At 37.7% G+C, this 20,197-nt stretch overlaps 2 protein-coding genes across 4 annotated transcripts in view; both read left to right on the top strand.

Moving 5' to 3' along the window:
• The window catches only part of LOC150088639 (tyrosine-protein kinase receptor-like), a 106,547-nt gene extending 104,052 nt beyond the window's left edge, over positions 1–2,495 (top strand). The window contains exons 11-14 of the mRNA XM_090369600.1: positions 351–511; positions 706–856; positions 2,099–2,113; positions 2,426–2,495. Of these exons, the coding sequence (XP_090225726.1) occupies positions 351–511; positions 706–759 (215 nt within the window). The 3' untranslated portion in view covers positions 760–856; positions 2,099–2,113; positions 2,426–2,495. The remainder of the gene's footprint in view (positions 1–350; positions 512–705; positions 857–2,098; positions 2,114–2,425) is intronic.
• Positions 2,496–2,507: 12 nt separating this feature from the next.
• LOC150088638 (ALK tyrosine kinase receptor-like) overlaps positions 2,508–20,197 on the top strand; it is a 40,630-nt gene continuing 22,940 nt past the window's right edge. For 2 of the 3 annotated variants that reach the window (XM_090369599.1, XM_090369597.1), the window contains exons 1-12: positions 2,719–2,893; positions 3,019–3,188; positions 5,508–5,759; positions 5,859–5,978; positions 7,303–7,498; positions 7,628–7,718; positions 7,880–7,944; positions 12,087–12,216; positions 12,314–12,411; positions 14,023–14,115; positions 15,278–15,379; positions 16,138–16,272. In XM_090369599.1, the coding sequence (XP_090225725.1) occupies positions 3,032–3,188; positions 5,508–5,759; positions 5,859–5,978; positions 7,303–7,498; positions 7,628–7,718; positions 7,880–7,944; positions 12,087–12,216; positions 12,314–12,411; positions 14,023–14,115; positions 15,278–15,379; positions 16,138–16,272 (1,439 nt within the window). In that variant the 5' untranslated portion in view covers positions 2,719–2,893; positions 3,019–3,031. Of the gene's footprint in view, positions 2,544–2,718; positions 2,894–3,018; positions 3,189–5,507; positions 5,760–5,858; positions 5,979–7,302; positions 7,499–7,627; positions 7,719–7,879; positions 7,945–12,086; positions 12,217–12,313; positions 12,412–14,022; positions 14,116–15,277; positions 15,380–16,137; positions 16,273–20,197 lie in introns of those variants that run through there. The other variant, XM_090369598.1, reaches the window with a different exon arrangement.

Here is a 20,197-nt window from a genome sequence, read left to right as displayed (position 1 = left end):
TGGACAATTATATAAATACTGAATAATGTAAATCATCATAAGGTAATAATAGAGAAAAAATCGAATCTATTACGAAAAGTAGAAACTACTTTAACCTTCCACTTGTTTGGAAAGGTCAGACGTTAAAATCCCGTTGGGATTTATGAAGATACCCCACCCTCCACCAACAAGATGGACTGAACTGTCCCAGTGGTCAGCCTCTTTAACAACTTTCTCATGAAAACGAGCAAATAAGTTTAAAATAATTAAATCTATTCTGATATGATTCATTTAACTGTGCGAATAACAAACTTAAACTGTGTTAAAAGATGTGGCGAAATTCTTCATTAATTGGGAACCTTTCATTTTAGGATACTCCTTCAGTACCTGTAGAAGCAGAGGTCGTATAGGTCCGACCATGACTCAGTGTTCCTTGGCTTACGAAAATAGCCCAGTTCAGGTTGCCATCTCTACCGATAACACCATGGCAGGCATACAAATGATGGACTGTTCCAGAAGATGGAATATACACGTAATCATCTCTATCCATACTCGATTGCTTGCAATTTTCAAAGTTTTATCTTAACTTATGTTAACCCTACGTATTACCATTGATTGTCTCTTGAAATCCTGTTTATTTAATTGCCTGGATTTTGGCAACAAATAGCTGTTACTTAAGCCAACTTACACTTGTTTGTTATAGCAACTACGTAATCTAATTTTTAGGGTTTTTGCCAAAGGAGCAGGAGGTGGAGGAGCGTCGATTCGAAATGGCGGTAAAAGTCGCGGAGCTGTTGTTCGTGCGACCTTCAACTGGACTGGTGGAGAAACAATCTACTTCCTCATTGGACAACAAGGATCTGGTGCATGCTCAGAGGTATGGATGTCTTTCTAGATCATCACCCCAAGAACTGATAGCAATAAATATGACGGTGTAAGCAAAATTAAAATTTTATGTAAATATCCAAATATTAAAGAAATAAAGTGAGGCCATCCGTGAGTTTCCGCTCCTCGAAGCAAACTTAATAAAGAAGGCCATAACCACGCTTCAATCTGAATATCATAAAAGTAATTTAAATAGAAGGGCTCTCTACATGCAAACGATATTAATATATTCTTCATGTTTAATAATGCAAACGGTTAAGAGACAGCAGAGAGAGAACATTTTTCATGGATACACTGTGCTTTCCTTCCATGTCGAAGGCTTTTTGAGAGAGCGTACGTTCATATTTTAATGTTAATAACTCTCTATGGAAGGTAGCTTATATTCATATCAGGATTTAGTGACAGGACAACAATAGTCAAAGATGGCGATTGTGCTAGCTGAATGCAAAGATTAATAAACAAAATAAAATGAAATAATAATAGAATAAAACGAATGATGTTCCTTTGAAAAGATGGCGGGGTTTGTGAGCTCCCTCTCTTTATTTAAGGCTACTTTTCGCTGATGAACCCACCGATAAGTCGCCAATATTATTGCGTACTCGACCGCATGTGCAATTACCAATGTCCGTTCAATGGAGACGCTTAATCCTTTGCACCAACCATTTTAACGATAAGAAGATCTTAGCTCCAAAATATTTTTTGTATTTCAAAAATTAAAGATAATAAATTACCGAAATCAATTATTTTTATTGTAATGAAGTTATATTTATTTTAATTTTCACGTTCTTTTATGCAAAATAGTTGAAATATTAAATTCATAATGTAAGTTTAAACTTATAAATTCGCGCAATGTAATTTGTATGAATCAAAGCAGCGAGATGGGGTTGAAAACAATACTTGGAACAGCCTCATAGTGATCAGATTTCCGGTACTTCGACTGGCTTCCCGGAAGTGAAACTAGTCTTCATTTTTGTCACTGTATTTTTGATATTCTTGGCTTGATATTATGGGAAAATATCTATGATCGATAGTTAGAAATTGATTATAGAATAAATATGAAATATTTTGTAAAATATGTTGGAATATAGGCTCGGTAGCATTAAAATAAATATAAAAATCAGCATAATCGTAAATATAACTTATAAAGCAACTGTAATAAATTGTACAATTATTTATTATATAAGCACTTTGCAAATTCAATACATCTCATTTATTTATTTATTTTTTTATCTAGGACACTCCTAAACTGGTAAGTCTCATATGATCTCTTTATTTTTAAATAAAATGATGCTTTATAAGTAAAGGAATTTAATTAAAATAAAATATAACAATAAAGTAAAGATAATAATATAGATAAATACAATAAAATGCTAAAAACAGATTTAATTATAAAGTCTTTCAACAAAAAGATAATAAATGGTTACTTTCCAATATAAACAGTTTAAATATTTTTGATGCTCTCCTGCGCATGCTTAGTGGAGAACAACTTTCATAAAATATAAAAGTGTTTATTCATTTATTTTATTTTATTTTTTCAACTTAAAATAATTTAAAATTTTAGGCCAGAAGCAGGTGTCAGAATAGAATGAAGAGAGACATATTTGCGTTGAGGGGAAGCATCAAAAACCAGGGCGGAGGTGGGGGGTGGTGGTGGTGGTGGAGGCACTTTTGTTTTTAAGGTAAAAAATGTGGTTTTTGATTTACATTATTTTTTTTAATTGATAAAAAATAATAGAATTGAAGACAACTTGAGTTTTATTAATTTAATTTATGACCTTCTCTCTATTCCTTCGTAGTATTACATAAGCGTCTGCTCAGATTTTATCAATGGTGATAGCCATCTTTTTTTTTCCTTTATTAGTTTAATCCTCAAACCAATACCAAAATACCAATACTAATTGCTGGAGGTGGTGGAGGACTTTTCTGCACTTCGAAACGATGATCGCAAAAACAGCGATTGACCCACACGGGCAAGGATGGAATATTACAACAATTCCTGGCAATGGTAGGACGTCTCCTAAAGGTGCAGGTAAGTTGGATTTGTTATTTGTTTTGTCGCGAACGTTCCAGTGTGATCTTACCGAATGTAAATTCAGTGTAATTACATTGGTTGTTGCTGTCATTAGATGGTAAATGTTTTTTGTTTTGTAATAGGTGGAGGTGGTGGATGGAATGGTTCTGTCTCACAGAGGATTTCTGGCCAATCGCTACTGGAAGGAGGACAAGGTGGAGAGCCTTGTATGGCTCTATGTTTGATACATACGGTGGATTTGGAGGTGGTGGTGGTGCCTGTGCTGCTGGAGGAGGGGGAGGTGGTTTCAAAGGTATGAAACTGCTTCATGAATAATTCGCTATATCTTATGTATACTTTCACGCATTGTATAAATTATGCTGATCATGCAGGGACATATGATGATCTTGTTAGGCCAAATTTTCAATTTGTTTATTACAATTTAACTTTCCCTCTGCTGGCATGGAGTCTGAAAGATGCCACTTTTTTAACTTTTCCTTTAGTTTTTCAATCTGAAAATAAATACTGTTTTAGGTCACAAGAAAAGAATTTGCGTATTCTTGTGTACAGGTATTTTTAGATTCCTCATTCTGCAAATTATTTTTGTGATTTTGTAGACTGACGCCATTTTGTGGTGTATATTGAATTTACACCACACAAAATGGCGCCAGTCCAAACTATTGACATTGCTAGAACTTTCTTGGATTTTAGGGATTCTGAAATGATGGTCTCTTTGGCATTATACTATTCTGGTCTTGTGGAAGGGTGTAATTTGAATTAATTTAAGTAAGAACTAGGCTAATTATTAGAGGGGGATGAAAATATGAGGCGAGTTAGGATTTTTTTTTTCCTGTTGCTGTATAAGCTTTCTTCCTTACATAATTTGTCAGTGCTGCCTACTAATAATACTATTCTCAACTCTTTGGATGAACTATTTTATCTGAATCAAACGGAACCACCGCCCTCCCACACTGGATATAAAAGGCCCGGACTCGAGTCCCATTAATGACACGGCGAACGTTTGATGGGCTTTTTTTTCACTCAGTGACTGAATTAATCAGTCTCATGAGGGGATAGCAAAGTTTTATCCTCAGGAAACTCGGGTTTTTCGTCCAACAAAACAGACAAATTGACCAAAGAACACACTCAAAGAACTACACATGGGCAGAGGAGTTGGCTTCTTGGGTAGCCCTAATATGACAATTGTTTATAATATTTTACTGTAATCGCGGGTATTACAGTGGTTATAAATCGCAATCCTCCCCACACCGGGTGGAAAAGACTTGAGTTCGAACTCCGTCAATGACGTGAGGAATTTTTATGGGCATTTTTCACAACGTCGCTGAGTTAGTGGGCTCAGGGAAGGACATCGCGATTTTTTCGCCCGGATTCTGTGGTTTTTTTCCGAAGCAAACTGACTAGAGAACAAATGCAAGTTACTAACATACACACACATGGGTGGGTGAGATTGTTCTCGCGGGTAACCCTACTATGAAATATAAATAATAAATGTGTCTTTTGCTAAGCTCTTTGTGGCAGAGTATTCGGCACAATTCCTCGCCGTCTGCTACTCTTTTGGAGGAAGTCAGGGTTCGATTTCTGTCGACTACTGAAGAAATTTTCTCAAATCCTCTTCAGTGAGGCTGTAGTGTTAATCTCAGGCAGAAGTGTGGAATTTTTCTCCTTAAGATATTTCGGATTTTCATCCCGCAAAACATGCAAATCGGTCCTTTATTTTATCATTCCATATATTAATCACCATAGAAACGTGAAATACGTTTATTTTTCGACTGTTGTTAAAATCCAGGAGTTTAAAAATAAAATGGTGGGTGAATATTGCGTTGTGTGTGGTATAACGCAGTGATGTGAAAATAATTATATTTATATATTATGAATTGTTAATTAGCAATCAACTGGTAACAAGATAATTAATACTTTACATTTCTGTTAATCACAGAAAAAGAAAAATTCAATTAATTTAACAAATAAAAATCCAATAAAATCCTAAAATATAACGCGCTGTATTTAACTAGCATGTTTATCAGATTACTAAATATATAATCATGAATTATTAATATTTATTTACTATATTAATCACACCGGAAACGTGAAATACAAGTTATATTTTAATTGTTATCAAAATCCAAAAGGAAATAAATAAAGTGCATTACGAAAATGTTGACTGCATTTATACTACTATCTGAGGAACGTGTTGCTATTTATTTATTTTAATAAATCAGAGAAGATCCATCAAATACGCACTGCATTTCAATTTTTATTAAATATCCAGGAGAAAAAAAATTAAAGTATTACAAAAAGTGGAATGGAACCTGAGTTCGAGTCCCATCGATGACGTGTGGAATTTTTATGTGCTTTTTCACAATGGCTCAGTTAGTCGATCTCAGGCGAAGGTAGCATGATTTTTTCTCCAGGAAACTCTGGTTTTTCGTCCAGCAAACAGAAAATCGACCACCTCAGAACACACGCAATTTATAGGCAATATGGCCTTAGTCGCTGATGGTCCTAAATGAAGTTTTAAAAGCTAAAATAAATTCTTTTGATTTTGAATTATCATTTAGAGATATTACACAGAGAGTTTCCTGTTAAATTCGTTTCGCTTCGTCTATTTCAGGAGGAGATGCTGTGATTCAAGATAACGAAACGGCGAACGGACAGGGTGGAACATCATATTTGATCGACATCGCAATGCTTCCTTTAGTGGAATCTGGTGTCAACAGTGGAGATGGAAGTGTGGATGTTTTATCTGCTCGAAAGGGTTGCGGTTGTCAATATTTATGCGTTCAGCTTTACCTGGAGAACCAGACATTCCACTGCATCTGCCCCATGGGCCACAGTCTGGATAAAAGCGGATTCCGTTGCACAGGTAAGTCATACTTGATGATTTCCTATCGTGTTTCACTAACTGGATTGCGACATTAAACGTCATCGACTGTCCACTGACCATTAATGTATTTCTTGCTAGCCGGACCTGACATCACCAGTACTGTGGGAATCTACAGTCTATCCACTCGCTATATCGTGGTCATCATTATGTGTGTGTTGGTCACCTTGGCTGTCCTTACCTTCATATTGATTCTTGCATGTAAGTTCCCTCCTAAGAAAGTTTTTCTGAATATTTTCCTATCGATTTTAAAATCTAGAATATATTCTCAAATGGTTTTATGAGTTAAATGGTAAATTTTGAAACCAGATGCCAATCAGACAATTAAAGATATTTTTGATTATCGTGAACCGAATCCACAGAAAGTGAATAATCCCAGGATTTAGATGTCAGAGAGGACGTTTATGTTTGTCATGTCTTCAAGAGGTATTGCCTGTTCTGATGACCTCTTCTAGAGGTCACTAAAATATTCTCCTCAATAATTTGATTGTTCGTTACTTCCTCTTCCTGACACTGCCGCACGGATTTCCTGTTTTCAACAATTAAGCATTTCCGGTCTGAATTAAATCAGAGTTTTTTAACTTTTCAGAGGAAATTCCACAAAATACAAATGTTAGTATTTGCATTCCTGGAACCATTTATCAATCACACGTGTATTCGTACATTTAATAGCTGAAACTGTGCTCTTATTATGAATTAATGATTTCTAAAACAAATATTTTGGCTGATCCGAATGAATTCGGCTGACTAACTCAGCAATGGTGCGAGAAAGAAGAAAAAAAATAATAATAAATAAAAATTATTTCGTGTTGACTGGATTTGAACCTCATTCTTCAGGACAGGATAATGGTTGAGTTGTCAGCGTACAGTACAGACGGGGCAGTATTACAGGAGTGTCAAAATGAATACAGTATTATTGTGACCTTTTAACCTACTGATGAGGGTGATATTTTCTCGTCGCATTAGGCAGCTTAAAAGCCTTGACGCGGCCCTGACCACAGAGCTACTCACATCTTATGTCCGAATCCAAGTGATACCACATAAATATGGTAATGTTCCTTTATCCTAATTTCCTGGTCGTCTATTATAAACAGAATACTGTTATATAATCACTGTTCTCTCCACACTGGTGGAAAAGACCTGAGTTCGAATCCCGGAGAAGACTATAGGAATTTTTATGGGATTTTTTTTCACACCGTGGCTGAGTTTGTCAGACCGGTGAGGGTTGCATGGTTTTTCGTCCATCAAACAGGCAAATCGACCACAGAATACGTGCAAATTTACTCACATATACATACGCAGTCAGTTAGATGGCTCGAGCATCTGAATACAAACTGTACTCAGTTTCAAAAAGTAGGGAGAAAAACAGCTGACGGCTCGTGGTCACTATGCTCTGCGCTATGGAATGTTTGAACCACCTGTTGTTTTTCTTTCTGCTATAGTGTTTAGTATAGTAGATTACGCTTAATGTGCGTGTGTGTGTTTTTCTCTCGACTAATTCTGTTTTCTTTGCTCTCCCCAACAGATAATCGATATCGCAAGAAGCAAGCACGTGACCTAAGCCACGAGCCATTGAACAACCCAGAACTTCAACTGAGTCGCCTTCGCCAAGCGACAGGGGGAATGGTGACGGAGTATAATCCCAACTACGAATTTGGTGGCAGCACTTGTACCGTGCAAGACTTGAGGGAAATTCCTCGTGAAAACCTGACTTTGGTAAAGTAAGTTGGATTTAAGTACCTTGTCTGAAAGGCGTCATTCTTATTCGCTTACAGTTGCCTTGTTTTAAATTCCAACGTAAATCATTTTACTATGGTAATACTGTTTCTCATAATCACCACGCATTTTAGGGCTTTGGGTCAAGGTGCCTTTGGAGAAGTGTATCAAGGCTACGTGACGAATAATTCGAATGGAACCGGGGAGATGCCAGTTGCTGTGAAGGTAAGAGAAAGTCGAAAAACTTTGTAGTTAAAAGAATGAGACGCAAAACTAATATTGCTGATTTAAAAGAACCTATTATTTCTTCACCGAACAACGATGCACTTAACTTTATTTCATTACTCTTACCACCTTTCTAATCTTGAAATCAAAATTTATTTCAGACATTGCCAGAGTTATCATCTAATCAAGCCGAGATGGATTTTCTGATGGAGGCTTTAATAATGAGGTAAGTAGTCTGTTATGAAAACTGTTATTTATGTGCACTGTGACATGGATGAACCCTATTAAGCAATCCCCAGAAACAGTTACATGTACAAGGAAGTACTTAACATTATCGTAATAAAGAGGCATATACACTGCCCTACCATTAATATCCGGACTCCCCTCCATGGATGAGGCAACAGGTCCTACGCATGCAACACGTCGCAGAACCTGCTATAAATATGCACGCTGGGCTTCGAACAGACAATTGCAAAAGTGAGCATGCAAGATGACACGTTCGACAGTATTACCTAAACAGTTCAACAGAATTGATCACCTCAACAAAGGCTAGACGAAGATTAACATGGTGTAAGGAGCGCGAATCTTGGACTGTAGAGCAGTGGAAAACAGTCCTATGGACAGACGAGTCGAGGTTCGCGCTCTACCAGTCTGATGGCCGTTCTTGAGTGTGGCGAATGCCAGGGGATAAATTCCTTCCTGATTGTATCCTCCCAACAATGAAGTTTGGTGGAGGCAGTGTCATGGTATGGAGCTCCTTTCATGGTTTGGCTTGGACCCATTAGTCGTTATCGACAAAACCATGAATGCTGTGCAATACCAGGACAGCCTGGACAATTTTGCACTTCCAGCATTGTGGCAATACTTCGGGGAAGGCCCATACCTGTATCAGCAAGACAATGCGCCAGGACATACTGCTCGGGTCTTAACAGAGTGGTTTGAGGACATGGGTGTGAAAAAGTTGGATTGGCCAGCCCAGAATACTGATCTGAACCCTATCGAGCATCTTTGGGATCTATTGGATCGTCGGGTACGTGAACGTCGAGATCGCCCAAAGAACAAGGCCGAACTGGTGGCTGCGTTAAAGAGTGGTCGAGTGGAGGAACATATCACCTGACATTTATAAAAGGCTGGTTGAGAGTAAGCCGCGAAGATTGAAGGCCGTCATAAAAGCAAAATGTTTCAGTACAAAATATTAAATGACACAATAAAAACTTTTGTTTAAAGGCAGGTGTCCGGATATTAATGGTAGGACAGTGTATAAGCATATACGCTCAGTGATCACTGAATTGTGACCACCCTATCAGTAATGGACTATGCTGCATAGTTCGAAGTATAAAATGCTGAACAGCTTCGTATGATAGAGCAATGGCAATTTGCATCTGGTCATGAAAGTAAAGTGATAAAGTAGCAGTTATGGACGTAGTCAAGATATCACGGTGTTTCAAAAAGGCATGATTGTGAAAACTAGTGCGTCAGCTGCTTTCATATCGGGTCAAACCACAATGCTTCCAATGGGTCAAACAACGAACCAACTCCGCCGACAGAATTATAAAAGCTTACACAGAGTGGACGCTCGTGGTGAGCGAAGAGTGCAGCGCGTTGTACGGGCTAAACGGCAGGTTACTGTGCGATGGTGGAAATCGCAATACATATGGGGAATGCAAGGACAATATACAAAATGACATGATGCGCTGCACACTGAGATGGATAGGATTCTATGGCAAACAATCAAAGAGACACCTTGTCCTCATCGCTGATTATTGTCGACGGCAAATGTGGTGTGAACATCACGCTGGTTGGACACGTTTTGCTGGAAGAATTGGAATCCCTGGTGCATATGAACCAATATTTAATTGGCGAGGTCTATCGGCAGCTTTTAGGAAACCATGTGCACCCTTCCATGTTGCATTTTTTTTTCGGACAGAAACTGGATCTTTCAAGAGGTAATGTGTGGGCCCGCACTGTGCACTAGTGGTTCGAGGAACACAGTGAACAAGTGTTTCCTATTAGGAGTTGATGACATGGGCTGCAGATAACCCAAATATATCCATCAATCTGTCACTAGCGTGAAGTAATTTCACAGTGAGTGGTGGTATCACTATGAATGAAAACGGGTGTGGGCCCCGAGATACAAGAACGATTTGGTACATATTATTGAATTTTTTTGCAGGATTTGCCCTTGAGGTACAAATCCTCCCTCTCAAAAATGTTTGCTTTTAGTAGAAAAGGGTTACGTTCTCTAATGCATGTTTCGCTTACTAGAAGACAACAGTCGGTCAAAGTGACATCCGGGACCTTGTGCATGAGATCTACGGCTGCCCTTTAAGCACAAGAAAGATTTCCTTGTACATAAGGTTAATGATTTTCCTATTTCTTTCAGCAGTTTTTGTGTTATTATATTTATTATGGATGATACTCAATTTCGATTAGAAAATACGAGGATGAGTCAATAGATAAGATGAGCTTTCATTCTTTGAAAAGACGCTGGTCCATAACAGAAATTATCCTGCAGCAGACGATATTCATCCCCCATATTGATAGTTCAAAGCTTTCAGTTGAAATATGTGACCCTATAAGATCTGGTATACTGTTATAATCTTGTACCTTTTGATATTTTCTCATTTGTGGAATAAAAAACTTATAACGCTATACCGAAATTCAACGTGTTTATTGACTCAACCTCTCAACTAAATAAACGTATTATACAAGGTGTGGCTATTAAATAACGTGCTACATACCAAGCGCCACCTGTGAAACAAGGACACAACAGTTGACATTCACCCTTTCCCTAGTTGTCTTCTCAGTCACGTTCCAATACGTCCATTCGCTTTGCAGTGAGACAGGTTTTTACTATCTTGTGTTTTTGCAGTTGTCCGGAAAAATGACAAAAAAAAAAAAAAAAAAAAGAATCGAACAACGAATCAACCTCAAATTTTTAACGAAACCAAAGTAAACACCAACTGAAAGTTATCAGTTGTTATGTCAAGTTTATGGGGAAGATATTATGTCAAGGGTTCGAATGTTTGAATGGCATAAGAGAGTTTTAGAAGGAAGAGAGAATGTGAAAGACGATGAACGTCCAGGCCGTCCGGCGTTCCATGAAAACTGATGAAAATGTGAACCGGGGTAAGGACATTCATTAGACGTGATCGTCGTTTAAGCGTTAGAATGGTTGCTTCAGAACTCAATATGGACAAAGAAACAGTTAGACAATTTTTAATTAGAAATTTAGGCATGAGAAAAGTGTCCGCTGAGATAGTGCCAAAATTTTTGAATCAAAGAATCAGAAAACTCTAAGTTTGTGGAGAAGTTTTGAAAAAAAAAATTGAAGATCCAGGCTTTCTGAGTACTTACTTATGATGAAAGTTGAATGTTCCAGTACCACCAAGAAACTAAAAGACAGTCAATGTAAATGAAAGACAAAACAATCCTCAGCCAAAAAAAAAAAAAAAACAGGAAATCCAAAATGAAAACCATACTTCTTGTTTTCTTCGATATTAAAGGAATTATTACGGCTGAATACATCCCACCAAATCAAACTGTCAATCAAACATACTACACTGAAATTCTAACAAGGCTGCGTGAAAAAATTCGAAGGACGAAACCTGAATTGTGGGAGGATGGTTAGCTCCATCAAGACAATATTTCAGCACACAACGAACTCTCTGTTCGCCATTTTCTGTCTGCGCGAGTAGCACAGTGGAATCGTCACCGTCCACCCCACACCTGATGGAAAAGGCCCGGGTTCGAATCCCGTCGGTGAGGCTAGGAATTTTCGGTTTTTTTCACTCCGTGGCTGAGTTAGTCGGTCTCGGGAGTAGATGACAAGGTTTTTCTCCTAGGAACTGAGGTTTTTCGTCCAGCAAAACAGACAAATCGACCATAGAACACACGCAATTAACAGACATAATATAAGTATATATGTCATCTTATCAAAAAACAAACTTTGTTTTTGTTGTTCGCCATTTTCTGGCCAAAAAACAAATCCATATGTATGTGAACATGCACCCTACTCGCTAGATTTAACTCTTTGTGACTCTTTTCTCTTCCTTAAACTGAAAAGTTTACTTAAGGGAACCCATTTTTAGTCCATTGAAGACATTCAGAAAAAAAAACGACCAAAGTGTTAAAAGGGCTAACAGAAGATTAATCCCAGAAATGTTTCTGTGCTTGGAAGAAATGTATGGAACATTGTGCTCAAGGTCCAAGCCCAATTACTTGTAAACTATGAAATATTTCATTACATTTTGTGTATTGCAGCAGTCTCATTATTTTATAGCCCCACCTCGTGTGTGCGTTTTTAAAATCTAACAGAAAAAAAAATCAACTCTGTATTTCATCTTTTTTTATTTTCACCTATTTTAGCAAATTCAACCATCCCAATATCGTCGGATTCATTGGAGTCTGTTTTGAAAAATTACCTCGCTTTATCGTTCTTGAACTGCTACCCGGTGGTGATTTAAAATCCTTTTTAAGGGAGTCCAGACCAAAGCCAGTAAGTATCAATGCTCATATTAACAGAACGTGTCTTTGGAATTTTTTGATTTAAAAGCTTTAGTGCACTTCTGATATACCACGTTTTATTTCCACAGCACAAATCCTCTACTCTTACCTTAATGGATCTGTTGAATTTAGCACTGGATGTCGGAAAGGGTTGCCATTACTTGGAAGAGAGTCATTTCATCCACAGGTAAAATCAAATATTAGTAATATTGTAAAGAATTATTTAAAATACTTTTGTTAACGTTGACTAAATTTAATTTATTATTTTATACATTTTCACAGTCATAAAGAAACGTTACCATTTTCAACAATGCATAGAAATTGCATTCAGTATAATTTAAAATTGTCCATCATATCAGCAAAATCATGCTGATACCTTTATTACGAATAAGAATTCTAAATTATCCTCCGGAGTATTTTCATTTGTTACAACTATTTGGATACCTTTTTAAAATCTTAAGAGAATGGTCAGAATTGCAAATTTTAATGTAACAAGAGGTATCTATCGCTAGGCATTCAACAGACCATAAAATAGACGTATAACAAATAAACAATAATCAAATAACTTGTATATACTAGATGTTTTTGAAGTTCCATCCAGAGTTTGAAGGGCTTTACCAACTGTGCATTGCCAGACGTTGTTTAAATTTAATAACAGGGTCAGAATACTTGAAAAACGTACTTAGAGCATCTTCAGAAAGATGGCAGGATATTTATATAGTAGAATACAGTACTTGCATGACAATGGTAGATTATTAAAGTAAAGAAGGCAGGATATTTATATAGTAGAATACAGTACTTGCATGACAATGGTAGATTATTAAAGTAAAGAAGGCATGATATTTATACAGATGCACACATATATGATGTACAGTTCGAATCCAACGGGAATAAGAAATTAATCGAAGCCTCTAGAAGAAGAAAAACATGAAAATACACCAAACAGATGGTAAGGCAGAGGAAGAGCCATTTTGTGTATAGGAGTTGAGTCAAGGGAGTATAACTGTAATTGTAACTTAAAAAGCACAGTTGAATTCAGTGCTAGATCAAGAAATATTCCTAACAAAAAGGACTAAAGATTACATAACAAGTCCAGAGCTATGCAGGCTCATTTTTTGGAACGAATGAGTGGCTTAAATGTGTCCACACAGAATTAGTTTATGAGTCTGGCATATCTGAGCTACGCTTCATTAAAAACTGGTCCTTGAACCGAAACAACGTTAAGGATATCGGTACATAAAGTGAAGATGCAGGGATAGATTATCCCTACATTTCCACCTCCAGCAAGCAGCAGTTGTGGGTATTTTCCCCTTTTCATACAACAGTTCTTGAAAGTGGAATATATTTGCCCTGCTGTTTACGATCTCACGAACACAAACTAAAGATTTCCGTGCGAAAAATGTGAACCCTTACATCTTAATCTTAAACTCATAATGAATTCTCGAACTTGTTGGTTATGGTAATTGCGGCTTAGTTACTTTAAGATTATGCGAATCTATGAAATCTTATTTTATGTATTGCCTTGGACAGGTCCATTTTTTATTCGATCATAGGCCCCCTAACATTGATAACCTTTATGGCCCTTTGATAAGCTTAGCGCAGGTCAGCCGAAAAAATTGGAAACAATATCGTACACTGCTCTAGTTCCCAATCCATAAAAGGTCAAAACTGAAAAACCAATAGGATTGCTTCTAAAGTAAAATGAAATATAAAATGTTAACTACTTAGAATATTAACGAAGTTAATTATTTCTTTCGTATTCATAAAAGTAAAAGATCACTGACTTTTCTTATTTTAGGGATATTGCAGCTAGAAACTGTCTCCTTACTACCAAAGGTCCAGGAAGAGTGGTAAAAATAGCTGATTTTGGTATGGCAAGAGACATTTATCGGTAGGTGCACAACGCAGTTCTTTTAAATAATTCGCAATTCAGATTTATAATATACAATCCAAAAATTATATGAATTAATAGTTTCAAATCTACATTGCAGAGAAATAATATTAGAAGGATTATAAATATAGCTATAATGAGCTGGAACACATCGTGGTGGTGGATTCAGGAGATTACGAAATGCATCCAGAAATATGGTCATCCCGAACAGTTCTGCATACGATCACTAATAGTGGGCTCCAGCCGGCTGATGCGAAGTGAGTAAGATTCGAAAGAGCTGTCCTGGTGAAGTCTTAGGTAGAACCGTGGATAAGAGTTTGCCTCTAAGTTAGACATAAGATCAATCTTTAACGAGTTCTTGGTGTTATTGAGTTGCATCGGATGTATTTCCTCATTTTGTTTTCGAAACACGCTGTGTCTGTGTGATTCTTGGTACCAATACAATATCTTTCTCTAGTTATTGTCTGCCCAATCGCGATGTTCTTTGCACTGCGCAAGTGACATTTTCGTAGTGCTTAGTAAGTGGATGTAGATTTAAAGGTCTATTATACCCCACTTTGTAGGATACGTCGCCAGGTGGTTTTTTTCGGTCGATTTGCTGGAGAAAAAAAACATGCAACCCCCTACTTTAGACCAACTAGAGCATCCATTTTGTGAAAAAATTCCATAACAATTCTTGGAGTCATTTATGGGATTCATACTCTGGACTTTTTTTTCCACTCGGTGTGGGAGGACAATGATTATAACCACTGCTCCCTGGGAATACTGGAATACGACGCATTGTCCAGCAGGAATGGGTCTGGACTTGTTGTGGTCTGAAGTGTTTACTGTCACTGGTCTATCGGCATGTTTTTAACCAGCCAGACATCACATCATTTAGGATGGCTGGATATCTTGCCTGGGAATTTCCGTCCGTGTGTGTGCATCTTCCATGCCATAGTTAAGGTACAGCCCACTAGAAGAGTTCTTTCGACGAAGATAGAGGAAAATATTTATCTTCAGTTGCTGTCTATTTATTCTCGGTGGCTCAGCATGTGACTTTTTCCAAAGTAACCGGTTATGTTTAATGTGCGTGTCTTTCTCTAAACAGCAAAAATATATCGTACTGTTTAGCATTAATATTCAATTTATATAATTAATATAATTTTCTTACCATTTTCAGGGCAGATTACTACAGGAAGGGTGGCAAAGCTATGCTACCTGTTAAGTGGATGCCTCCCGAAGCCTTCTTGGATGGCATATTCACTTCAAAAACCGATGTATGGTAAGTAAATACATCTTATATCTGACTTAATATATAATTATTGCTTTTTCAACAAGAATGTGTTTTTCTTATTGGGAATAAGAATGCAAGTGACGTTGAATTAATCCAGAAATTGGAATTATTCAGCACGATCGATAATCCATAATGTGTTAGGGAAAGACAGGAGAGTATTCCTTAAGTAGAAAATGATGATTGACTAAAACGGCTGTTGGGAATCGATTAGGGTTCATCTAGAAAGATTGCGATGGCTCAATGCAGTACTCGAAAACAGATGAGATGGGAGTATCGTGAAGATTTATATTCTTCTACGAGTGACTGTTAAGACTGGTTATCACACTTGGACTGAGCTTTTAGACTTCGATTCTAAAAGCTCTTTGGGTAAGTGGTCATCAGTGAGCGCTAGCATAAACCATAGTGGACAAATAAGGTTTGTTTAGGTCCTTACATATAAATCGTGTGGGTGTTCTACTTCCTAGTAAAAGATTTGCCAACTGCTGGTATCAAAATCCTGCTAGCTGCTGCAGAAATATACGGACTTATGCAAGTGCTATATTTATAATTTTAATTTATTTTTTAATTTTAAATAATAAATAATCCATTTTATAAATATTTTAATATGTTAATTTAATTTTTTAAAGTTTTTAATTAATAAATACCTTTTTATAAATATATAAAAAACATTTTTCGATGGCATCATTCCTTTAAGGAAGGGACGAAACCATCGTACTGGGGAAATAACATTCCATTTTCATTTTCAGGTCCTTCGGAGTGCTGTTGTGGGAGGTGATGTCACTGGGTTACATGCCATATCCTGGCCGAGGAAATCAAGAAGTCATGCAGCTAGTAACATCTGGTGGGAGACTGGAGCCACCTGCAAATTGTCCAACTCCTGTGTAAGTAGAATCTTAACGTCGTGGACACTATAAGGAAGTTCACTTTGACACCAGTTTATACCATTCGGATTACCATGTTCTCAATAAATACAATTATGGCGATTAATATTGTTGTTCAGCTTCAATGATCGAGATGGTCGTTACTTGTTGCATATGCCACATCTCTTTGATCTCCTCTCTTAGGTTGGTTGGTGTACTTCCTGATCGTTTCCTCGTGAGTTTTCTGGAGATTGTCAGTGTTGGGCACCGTTATGTTAATCAGATAGGTAGCCTTTTCCTTCTTGTCCACAACGGTTATGTTCGGTCTGTTGTGCGGGACTGTTTTTGGTATTATGGCGAGGTCCCAGTACAACTTGTGGGTTGTAGTCTCTAGTACTGCCTGGGGTTCATGCTTGTAATACGGTATACTTTCTTTGATCAAATGGTATTTCCTTGCTAGCTTCTGATGTATTACCCTTGCTACCTGGTTGTGTCTACAATTGTACTCCGTCTGAGTGATCACCTTGCATCCTGTGGTGATGTGTTGGATCGTTTCTGAGGCCAGATGGCATCGTCTACATGTCATCTGACACTCCGGACTCCTTGGTGATGTATTTTGTATAGTTTCTGGTGTTGATTACCTGGTATTGGTCCCGGTCGTAGTCATTGTAGTGTCTGCCCACTCCGTGGCTGAGTTAGTCAGTGTCAGGCGTAGATAGCAACGTTTGCCCCCTCCAGAAACGGGTTTTTCGTCCAGCAAAATAGACAAACCACCATAGAACACGCACAATTCCACCTGATCATCGAGCAACAGAAAACAGCGTTAGCTGTTTTCTGTTGCTCAATGATCGGGTGGAAGGAGCCTGATGAGGTCTATCAGGACTGCATAAGTATTATGGCTTTAACTGCGTTTTTATTATTTAATAATGTGTTTTATTATTAAATAATTAATATAATTATTTAATAATAATAACACTACTTAGTGCATAACAATTAAGTACCAAATTTGCTAATAATTATAACTTGTTGACATAGTTCTAACTACTCCTTATCAAATTATTCTTTATTTTGTAAAATTTATTATTTGTATAATAATTTGATGGTTTTTCTCTGAGCTTTAAGAAGTTTCGTGGGTCTGCTTGGAACTGTTAATTTGTACTCGCACGTTACTCTTTCTCAGAAATAATATAATTATCACTGTAGAAGAGTCGTACGCTTCATTAAATTTGGAAGTAAATCACGTTAACTGTCAATTTATTTCTGCAGTTTTTATTGCTGAATACGTCAGTTAAATTTATTTTCCATCGTGCACTCTATCGGTTAATCAATGAAGAGTACGTTACTCGTAACCTAGTTTGCGCAAGAGACAGCAGCATAGAATGGTACCGCCATCTAGTGACCAATAAGTGAAACAATTTCCCCAAAGATATACCGTACTATATTTTGTGATTTTTATTTATTGTATTTAAATAAATTAAAATAACAATATACAATATATGAAATATTAATTTTTACGTTCTGTTAGAAGTGCGTTAATATTTTGATAAATTTAAACTGTGAAGAATTTGCATTCTCGTTAGATATGCCAAGTTTTTTTTTTTTTTTCCAATAAGTTGAGCAATTATTTTATTTTAATAAAATCAGTTGCGATGTCATTTGTGTTATCTGCAGTTTGTAATATGTACGTTGACCTTTTAATTAAACCCAAATTTCGGTCAAATCACTGCCTATTCTGAATCGAATAGGCAGTGATTTGACTGAAATGTCATCTGGCAGTTCCCTAGTCACGACTTGTCAATTCTGGTAATTTAATTAAAATTAATCTATAGTTATACCGGAAGTTATTTATTTATAATCTTAGAATTATTTAGGGAATTAAGTCTCAGAAAGTTGCGAACACTATTTAGTATCACAAGAAGGATTTTAAAATCCTTTCTACGTTCATCCGATTTGATTTGATAAATTCCATTCACTTGTCATGTTAATAATCTATTCAAATAGCAAATCACACACACAACAGATAGCCGAACATTGTATATTGTCTTATGCAAAGCAGTTGAGCTAGGAAAGGGTTAACGGGCTACCATCTGGATAATGCAGTTGCCACCAAAGAACGCTGACCTCATTTTAAGATTGTGGTCATGGGACTAATTAAAATACTGGATTCCTGTACGCTCAAGATGACCTACTTGCATTGCTGGAATTCATGGCTTCTTTGAAGGAAGACTGACGCACCATACCACATGTTATTATTATTATTTCTACCTGATTGGGGAATTCCACTCCGCGACGGGTACTGCTACCAAGTACACAGGGTGGTTGTAATGTCTGTTGTTACTGTTGGTCGAGGAAATCTCTTACTATCCTACAGGTGTTCAGGATTGCCACTTTTTGGAGTTCCTTGTAGGTGTTCTAGGCTGCTATGTAGGGTGTTTGGCACCATAAAAAAAAAAAAAAACCGGTGGTTGACACGATGATCGGGATGGTTGATACTTCTTGCATATGCCACATCTCTTTGACCTCATGTCTCAGGTTCGTGTACTTCCTAATTTTTTCCTCATGGGTTTTCTGGACATTGCTAGTGTTGGGCACCGCTATGTCAATCAGGTAGGTAGCCTTTTCCATCTTGTCCACAAGGGTTATGTCCGGTCTGTTGTGCGGGATGGTTTTATCCGTTATTATGGCGCGATCCCAGTACAGCTTGGGGGTTCGGGTCTCTAGTACTGCCTTGGGTTCGTACTTGTAGTATGGTACACTTTCTTTGGTCAACTGGTATTTCATCGCTAGTTTCTGATGTATTATCCTGGCTACCTGGTCGTGTCTATGATTGTACTCAGACTGGGTGATCACCTTGCACCCCGCGGTGATGTGTTGGATCGTTTCTGAGGCCAGGTGGCATCTTCGACATGTGTCATCTGACATTCCGAGCTCCTTTGCGATGTATTTTCTATAGTTTCTGGTATTGATTACTTGGTCTTGGATGGCCAGCATAAATCCTTCAGTCTCGGGGAAGAGCGTCCCGCTTGTGAGCCATGCATTGGAAGCAATGGCATCGATGTGATCTTGATGGAGGTCATTGTAGTGTCTGCCATTGAGTGTTTTCTTTGCCCACCTTTCTGACTTCTTTCTTGAGCCGTCTGGGCGGGAGGGGGTTCCTCGCTAAGGTTGAGTGGGGTATACCACTTATCTATCTTCCTTATGACCTGTTGGAGTGGTGCTGTGTTGTTCTCGAAGTAAACCTCCAGGTTAACTATCGCTGTTTTCTGTTGCTCTATCAAGTCTATCAGGCCCCTTCCCCCTTCTTTCCGAGGTATTGTTAGTCTCTCCACTGCTGAATTCGGGTGGTGTTGGCGGCTCTTGGTCATCATTACCCTTGTCTTTCTCATGATATCTTCTAGCTCGGTGTTAGTCCAATCTATGACCCCAAAGGTGTATGTTAGTACTGGAGCTGCATAGGTATTTATGGCTTTAACTGCGTTCGCTCCGTTCAGTTTTGCTTTCAGCAGGCTTCTGAGTCTCTGATGATATTTTTCGGTCAGGCACTTCTTGATTTCCTTGTGCTCTAACTGCTGAGCCTACATCATCACTAGGTATTTGTAGGTCTCTCCTTCTGTCATAGCTTCGATCTCTTTACCAGTCAGCAGCTGGTAGTTTCGGCCAACTAATTTTCCCTGGTGCAGTGTGTGGGTCTTGCATTTGTCTAGGTTATTATTATTATTATTATTGCTCTTATATTATTTCTACTTGATTGGGGGGGCACCCCTTGACAGGTACTGCTACCAAGTACGCAGGGCGGTTGTTATATCTGATGTTGCTGTTGGTCGAGGAACTCTCTGACTATCCTACAAGTGTTCAGAATTGCGACTTCCTGGAGTTCCTTGTAGGTGTTCTCTGGGAGACTTATTGCTGGTATGCTCTTCTGTCTCTGGCACATTACCGGTGGTTG

Source organism: Mastigoproctus giganteus, chromosome 3 (genome assembly GCF_048544385.1).
Source record: "Mastigoproctus giganteus isolate SK-2022 chromosome 3, ASM4854438v1, whole genome shotgun sequence".
NCBI lineage: Eukaryota > Metazoa > Arthropoda > Arachnida > Uropygi > Thelyphonidae > Mastigoproctus > Mastigoproctus giganteus.
Note: the sequence above shows the minus strand (reverse complement) of the source record. Positions and strands in the feature narration are given on the sequence as shown.